The sequence below is a fragment of the Ostrea edulis genome, chromosome 4, assembly GCF_947568905.1.
Source record: "Ostrea edulis chromosome 4, xbOstEdul1.1, whole genome shotgun sequence".
Lineage (NCBI taxonomy): Eukaryota > Metazoa > Mollusca > Bivalvia > Ostreida > Ostreidae > Ostrea > Ostrea edulis.
In genome coordinates this window covers 27,195,837-27,204,525 of record NC_079167.1, presented here as the reverse complement: position 1 = coordinate 27,204,525, position 8,689 = coordinate 27,195,837, and the positions used below count along the sequence as shown (strand labels likewise).

The following is an 8,689-nucleotide window of genomic DNA, read 5'->3' as shown; positions in this document are numbered from 1 at the left end:
TAGTGTTAGTATATAAGTGTCAGAGGAAAATCCGTGAAATACTACATCTGTTACCTGTGGTACATCAAACATTAACTTCTCCCTTTCTCTTCCTCGATTATCTTGGTTTTGATGTGGTTCATTTACACTTTGGAGCTGTAATACTGCAGTTACCACTTAACAAAATTGAGGAAAACAAATTCAGATGTGAAAATAAAAGAAAGGGTTTTGTTTCTAATATTTAATTTCTATTAGCATGTCATGACATAAAAAAATATTTATATAACCATGGTCATAATGACATATAATCACTCAGCAGGACAAAAGGCAGGGTACAATGGCAGATTTATTTAGCCAATCGTTTCAACTTCTTTAGAATATATAAAGAGAATGTCTTGATGCCTGATTGCCTTTTGGTAAAGAACAGTGGATTTCTATAAAGTTAAAACATGCTACTTTTACCATATGTAAGATACATATATATATAATATGCAATATGAAGTTAATAACGTGTAACAAAAAACAAATGTAATGGATTAGCATAATTTCAATAATTCATATGAAAATGTCATAACAAATATGCTATAATGCTTGATATACATGACTATATACCATGTTATTTCTGTAAGATAGATAATTTACACCTGACATGGACTTACATCATTTATAGGGAGACATTTGATTATTTCTTTCTTTGCTACATCATGATTGCACAAGCATATATGGTGTGTAACACCTAGATCCATGTCCTTCAATCTACTGATAATGGTGTTATCATACAAAGGTGCAGATATATTTACTGTAGTCCAAGAAAACATTTTCATTTCACAACAAAGTCATCAGTACACAGTACCAATCGTATATATCTAAGCACTAACATTTAATTGATAAAAAAAACCCAACAAATAGTGGTACAAATTAGTAACATTGGCTTGGAACAAATCAACATTGAAAACAAGAGTAAGTTACACACATAACAGAGCAGCTCACGTTACCTCTCGCGATTATTGCCTCAGATTGCACAAACATGGAGGCCAGGTGACCCGGCTTTATTATGCTTTAATATGTAGAGTTCCTTCTCTGGGATTATCTATGCTTTCGAAATGAAAGATAAACAAAAGGCAATAAATCTGCTCGAAATGACATCTGCCACGTGCAGCTGATTACAAACTTGAGAAAAGTTATTATAACTCTCCATTTCCATACAAAGTGTGTGGCATATATCTGAATATTATCAGTTAGGCAATATACCTTCACAGTATTGTTTTCAGATACAATAGCCTCTTGCTCAGGCAGTAACTGGGGCGGAATGAAGGACAATCTTTGCACTACATGAGAAAAGTAGTGATAATCTCATGAATCACTAGTCCTCTGAACTAGTTCTTAGACTCAACTGCTCCAGCGAAAACGTCTCCGACGTCTGCCTCGATATCGTTTTGGCTGGTCCGCTAGAGAGGATTGCTGACTTGAAAAATTTTGATTAGGAATTCCTTCACATATGAATCTTTTATTATTTTTGTTACAAGATTTGTTCTTCCACTTCCTTCGCTTATTTACTAACACACAGTTTCGTCTGTCTCGCTTTCCTCGTATCCGAGGCTGGTACTTGCCCCAGTTAGTGAAAGTAACAAGAGGTGTACTCGATGAGCCATCCTTAAGAAACTCCCATAAATTCGAGTTCCGTTTATTATTTAAACCTGAAAAAGAAATTAGTAAAGAAAATGTAAAAAGAAACAGGAAATCTAAATGTAAAGAAATACAGAATATGTATGGCGGATGCGAGTTTTAGATGAGTCCAGTCCTAGGCAGGTAAAGTTGAGGTAAGTGCTTGGAACATTATATACATGTATGTCTTTGACCTTATGAAAATCTCTCGAAAAGATTAAACAATTTGCATCTTTCTTTCGACTTCTTTCATGCGGAATTTAATACACTTACATCAATTAAACCTGCGAAACATAGATTGTTTTGAACTGCTTCGCATAAATATTATTACACCGTGTGAATTACTTGCATGCATCCTTCCAACACTCGATATCAAAATTTATACTTTTGATTAGACTTTCTGTAATCTTGGGTTTATCCAATCATTTCCCTACACCGAAAACTTGCCAACATTCCTGTATTTCATTCACCGCCGCGTTTGATACACTGCAAGGTTCGTTTTCTAATTAAAAAAAATCCAAACCTTCGATCCTTGATTTGTCGATGTACATTTCCTCGTTATTTCGTTATAAACATAATATTGAGAGAATCAATATTTTTGGAATTTACAATACCCTGATTTCAAATTCAGAATTATATATATATATATATATATATATATATATATATATATATATAATCCAAATAGAAAGAGTTGATATCACAGTCAAAACAATTTAATAAAAAAGCAGGAAAATATGCAGTTCCAAAATATATTTAAATCACTAGCGCTTTCTGGATTTTAACATCCATCCCCAGGTGAATATAGATATTGAATACCAACAAGGTATTGGTAGTGACCTCTTGATCGGACTGGCGTGAGAGACGATGAAATATAATTCAATATTTGTATTCACCTGAGGATCGATGTTAAAATCCAGAAAGCGCTAGTGATTTAAATATATTTTGGAACTACATAATCTCCTGCTATTTTATTGAATTATATATATATATATATATATATATATATATATATAAATATTTTTTTCGGAGTAAAATTTAGTTTGCGTTACGTTGCTATGTCAGATAAACACGACTGAAGAAGAACTGTAACACGGTCGAAATATTTTTAGAAAATGTTTAGTTATATATATATATCCAAATTGTGTTTTTAAAAAAAATGTAACGCCTGAGGATTATAAAATGAAAGCGCTTGCGTTAAATTTTTAACTTTGTGTACTGTTTATTCTATTTCTTTTAATATATATATATATATATATATATATATATATATATATATATATATATATATATACATATATGTGTGTGTGTGTTTCAACGACAAGTAAGATTTCAGCATTAGATATTGTAATATTTGATACTTACTGATCCAGAAGGAATTTTTGCCGGCTAATTTAATAAGGTATTGGTAGTGACCTCTTGATCGCACTGGCGTGAGAGAGGATGAAATATAATTCATGGATTGGCAGTGTTTTTTAGCTTCCTCCCAAGTTTTTCTTTCCTTGAAAAACTTATAACAACGTCCTTCGAAAAAATCACCTGTGAAATAAAATTTGATTATGAAAACAGAATACTGTATTTGGATTTATCCTGTGGGGGTTACATCATAGTACAAAGAAAAACAAAAGTCCATGTCAGGAGAGTGACAAAGATGAAGACACAAATAAACACATGTAACAGTGACCAGAGGAAGACACCTACTGAGTTGTCAGGACCAAAAGTAAGACCAAAGTCAAAGTAGTAGGGTTGATAGTATTTTGGAGAGCACGCAAAGACCACAGTCTGACTTTTTTTGTCTCGTACTTGGAAGACGTCCAATGATTTCAGTTAAGAGACCAAGACAGGTCAGTAAGATGTTGGTAGTACAGCAGCATACTGTGTATTCATAAGTGCGTGGGAGGAGTGACACTTTACTCCTCTCTTTTTATGTCCTAATGTATAAAAAACTTTCCATTGTGCGATATGTATTGTTTTCAAGCTTTTATAATTGTCAAAAAATGTTTCATGTATAGTCCTTATTCATGGGAATAAAACCTAGGTGAGTGATATAATGAAATGCCTGTTTTATGTGTATCTTAATCTTAACCACACACCTTCACAAAGTAGATTTCTTTTTCATATCCAAGTCTTGTAGTGTTAAATAAATATCTGTGAGCCACAACAGTTTTTTAACCAAATAACTACCTTCAAATGAATTATAGAAATAATATACATATATGTTTTTGTTTTTTTTACCAATGCGACAGATGGATGGGGCTGGAATGGGGCTCCGTGGCGTCGCCCCTGGGCTACCAGTATCCCACGCCCTCCACATATATCCATCACACTTGTACATCCGTTGCGAGTAAGAATCAAAGTGTAACAAATTTTTGGTAGTTCTGGTACAATTTTGTGGAGCCTGGGGAATAAAATAATCTATTTCATGCATAATCTACAGAAATATTAATAGAAACCACAAAGTCATGAATAAGCATGTATGCACGTCTGGTTGTTGCTACCGTAACAAGAAGAAAATGAGTTTAAAAATGACAATTGAAGTCTGCCCAGAATTAATGACATACTAAATTAAACCAATACATGCAAGCATGAATGGTCGATGTGTTGTGCTATCTTACCTGAATTCTTAAAGATGGCGACGACAACGGAAAGACAGAATTTGTCTTCTGACTCGGAGATTTGGATTTCTTTGTTTTCCCGTTTCTTTTCTTCTTTTTTCTCTTGCGATTCTTTTTCTTTGACTTCCTATGTTTCTTTTTTCTTGGTAATACTTCATTTAACTCAGTATTTTTGATCGACTTTGATATTTTTGATGATGACAAGGACGATTTGGAGGGTGTTGAATCGGGGTCAGTGTTATAAGCATTATCAAGAGGATTTTCTTTGATTGTTCCAAGTCCTTTGAAGGTATTGAACTGTAAAATACGAATAAACTTAAGATCGTTTATTCCCAAGATCCTAGCCCATTTTTATTGTTTCATAGGTAAAAGACATCATTGACGTCAAAACGCAGATTTCTTAATTGAAATGATATGACTACATGTATATGAACAGTATAGTCTAGCATATTTGTAATCTTGGCATAAGTATGTGTTCTTACTGAAGGAAGTGTTGATAAATTCTTCCGAATTGCAAAGGTTTTTACAAAAAATATGTTAATCTACAGATATATCACTATATTGAGAACTCTACGATCAATCACTTTCAAGTGCGTTTCAACAGACAATCAATTTTATCAGTTTTGTAAAATATTCTAACTATTGCTAATGGCGTTTTACATACCGGTAAGATAGCTTCTGTCTTTTTCTTTGAGCTGGCTATGGATGTCTCCTCAAGATCAACAACTTCTTTGTTATTTTTACTGATCATCCCCAGGTATTGCGGACATTCACCTGAAAAAGGTGAGAAATCACCAATAATATAAATTGCTATTTGTTTCAAACTATATATATGTTTAGATGATTGATTGATTGATTATTGTTTAATGTTCCGGTCGAGAATTTTTCACTCATATGGACACGTCACCATTGCCGTGAAGGACTGCAAAATTTAGGCATATGCTCGGCGCCAACGGCCATTGAGCAGGGATCGAGGGATCTTTATCGTGCCACACCTGCTGTGATACGGGGTCTCGGTTTTTAAAGTATCATCCAAAGGACCGTTCCATTTAGTCGCCTCTTACATATACAACAAGCAAGGGGGTACTGAGGACCTATTCTAACCCGTATCCCCACGGGGCAATGTTTAGATGAGAAAATTACCATTTTCTGTATTGATTAAATGAATGTTCATTTTAATTTTTCTGCCCAGGACAGCATTAATTGGTTCTTCTAAGTAGATCTGGAATTTTTCGCTGTTCTCCATCAAGCTGTCATCAGCGATCCTTATATCCCAAGTCGCCAAGTCCATACCTAAATACAATTTATATGGAATTGCTTTGAAAATTAACAAGATCATAAAAGTTTTTATATGAGTCAGTGAAATACACTTTTAGTTAGTATATGTATTTGAAAGTACATTCTCATTTATACCTGGATTAAACTGGACTTGTTTGGCAGAGCTAGGAAAAAAGTCAAGCCCACTACTGGCCGACATGTCCCTGACCTTAATTCCAACAAATGAAATTTGGTTCAGGTCACCAGTCCGTTTCAAGGTGATAGTGAGAGTTCCTATGTCCTCACAGGTAATAATTTGTTTCCGCAAGAATTCAATCCTAGACCACTTCATTTCAAACCTAAAATCCAGATTGTAAAAATAATCTCAAGAAACTTTAATGTTCGATGTACATAAAATGTTATTGTTTTCTTCTACATTGTATACCGTTCCTAAAGAATATGGTCTACTTGCTAAGATTTATGGAAGAAAAAACAAGCGGATAAGAGTTGAAAGACATGATGCAAATTTGTTTATATGGAAGCATACCTTTGATTGTCCAGGGTGTTCCCTCTACTATCAATCACGCTAAAGGTAAAACTGTCGTTGGTCTGTGCCTTTCTCTGGTTTAGTATATAGTGGAGACTGCTGTCGTCCAGGTCCTTCTGTGTGAACCTTCTCCTTACATACCTTTTCGTTTTGACATTCTCAATGTGACCATACAAAGGTCTCTTTATCACATTGTACGTTAATTGAGAACTGGTCGAATCTGAGTCAATAGCTTTAAGGTTTCTGTTGGTCAGTCGAAATCCGTACCGGTCGTTTCCAAAGAATTCCAAGGTATCTGGCTGTTTTAAAATGAGCAATTTTGGAGCATCATTTACCAGTGGTTTGATGAAAATGCTGCAAATAACAGGTTTAGTTTGAAGGGTTCCGTTAACTAAGAAACCAGAATGCCTTCCGTCACTTAAATTGAAAAGGAAATTATCCAAACCGGCGTGAGATCCGTCTGTTTCATAGGTAATGAACCCCAGATTTATATCACTCTGAGTGAAAGATCTGGTAATGACGATCCCTCTGTTATAGAGACGACCGTAGGTTGGTGGTTTTGCGATAATAAATGTCACATTTGTGTCAGCAGTGTCTGGATCCTGTGCCTTCAGTAACAATCGAGACAACTCTACATCGCCTCCTTGTGTGACTTCAATCAGACTGTTTACTCTCAGAGATGGAAGGATGCGGTCTAAAGGTTCGATTGAAATTCTGAATTCGCCATCTTTGGCTTGACTGAGTCCATTGGTCACAGTAAACTTGAAGGAGTCCTCGGTGTTGTCACCCTTGTTTAAGTTGTTATATACAACCTTTCGGGAGGCAATATCCAGCTGTGTAAAACTGTTGATGCTAATCAAAGGTCTGTCGATAAATTCAATTTGTCCAAAACGTGTTCTCTGTGTTATTGCGAAAACAATTTCATCTGCTTTTGTACTTTCATCAGATGCACTTAAGTTATTAGTGGAAAGTGAGGTTCTTTCACCTTCTCTTACTTGCAATCCTTTGTTTAGAACCGCTAAGTTGCTCTTTTTCGAGTTCCTTATTCTAATTTCAAATGTTTCCACATGCCTCCTATTGGTTCCATCAGTTAACAAGAACACAAAACTATCCGCCTCTGTATTACCCATGCTTGTCGTGTGGATGTATCGTACTCTGTTCATGTCTATGTCATGTTGGGTGAAATTATCACCAACTAGTAAGTCTCTACATTCCGAGATACGTGTTGGTGAGAAGGGATCTGTACAAAATTGCAATGAACCTTTTTTGGGCACTGACATCAAAATGTATATTACTTCATAGTCGCTGTTATCTGGATCAGAGGATTGCAGTGATGCACTTGATATCATTGAAAAGTCTCCATATTCCAGTTGCAGTCCAGCGTTCTTTGTAACTTCCGGTCCCTCATCATTCATTGCTCTAACTGAAATATTGCAGAGTTTCTTAACTTCGTGTCTTCCATCGGATACTGTAAGAGCAAATTTGTCCCTAAAGTGTTCGCTATTGTCGTGTTTGTACTTAAGCTTCATGCCTTTGTGAAGTTCATCAACCGTGAAATCATGAACTGCAACTTCAACATCTCCATTTTCAGTTTGTAGCATTAACACAATGTCACCATGATCTGGGGCCTGAGAAATCGATAAAGTTAACTGCTCTTTTGGAACGTCCATATCAATAGCATCAATAATCAACTGGTCAATGATTTTAAAAGCTCCCTCATCTACTGAAAAATCTTGGAGCATAACATCGGGCTCTTCGTCGTTTTGCGGTGTTATTCTAAAGCCAAGTGGTACATCAGCTGACCTTTGTTTTCCATCTGTTGCATAAAATTCCACTTCATCATAGATTGGTTCTACTCCTTTATGATTGGCCTGAACATAATTTATTGTTTTGTCGATAATGTCTTGAAGTTTGAATGTTGTAATTCGAATTCCCGACCTAGACTTTTCAGAACCTTTCAGTGGTTTTGAATTTTCGAGATATCCCCATTGTGGTTGTTTTGTAATGACAAATCTAATTTCTTCTGGGTCTGTGTCGGGGTCTTTAGCAGTGACAGCATCAGGTGTTAGGGTAACCGATCCTCCCTCATTCACTAGCAATCCTTGTCCTTTGATAATAGCTGGTTTGGTGTTGTCCACGGGGGTAATTGTGATATTCAAGTCATAAACAGGCAAGTCACCTGTCGCCATATAGTTCTGATCTGAGACAATGAAAGTCACCGAGTCTCTAATTATATTGTTTCCAACCTCTCCCCCAGTGTGAATGTACTTTACTTTGTTGCCATTCACGTCTTTTTGTGTGAACTTAGTCACTGGCTGATCCACCAGTTGCATAATTCCATATTTAGGCTGTTTCACAATCAGGAAGATCAAATGACTATCATCCGTATCATCATCTGTTGCCGCCAAAACTGATGATGTAACAATCGCATCGCTACCTTCTGAAACAATAAGTCGTGGGCGAAGATTACTTTTTAGTGAAGGAGCTTTATCGTCCATTGGAACTATGTCTACGTCCACAACCTTTGTAGCTCGGTTGATTCCATCACTGACAGTTAGAGTGAACGAATCTAACAGAACTTCTGCACCATCGTGAACATACCTGCAAAAACAATTGAAAAATATTC

General features: G+C 35.7%; 1 protein-coding gene across 2 annotated transcripts in view; it reads right to left on the bottom strand.

The window, feature by feature from the left end:
- Positions 1–205: 205 nt before the first annotated feature.
- LOC125670376 (FRAS1-related extracellular matrix protein 1-like) overlaps positions 206–8,689 on the bottom strand; it is a 30,161-nt gene continuing 21,677 nt past the window's right edge. For both annotated transcript variants that reach the window (XM_048905495.2, XM_048905496.2), the window contains exons 4-11: positions 6,064–8,664; positions 5,673–5,875; positions 5,403–5,552; positions 4,924–5,033; positions 4,260–4,556; positions 3,880–4,042; positions 3,010–3,183; positions 206–1,676 (exon numbers count right to left, since the gene is read on the bottom strand). In XM_048905495.2, coding sequence (XP_048761452.1) covers positions 1,369–1,676; positions 3,010–3,183; positions 3,880–4,042; positions 4,260–4,556; positions 4,924–5,033; positions 5,403–5,552; positions 5,673–5,875; positions 6,064–8,664 — 4,006 coding nt within the window. In that variant the 3' untranslated portion in view covers positions 206–1,368. The remainder of the gene's footprint in view (positions 1,677–3,009; positions 3,184–3,879; positions 4,043–4,259; positions 4,557–4,923; positions 5,034–5,402; positions 5,553–5,672; positions 5,876–6,063; positions 8,665–8,689) is intronic.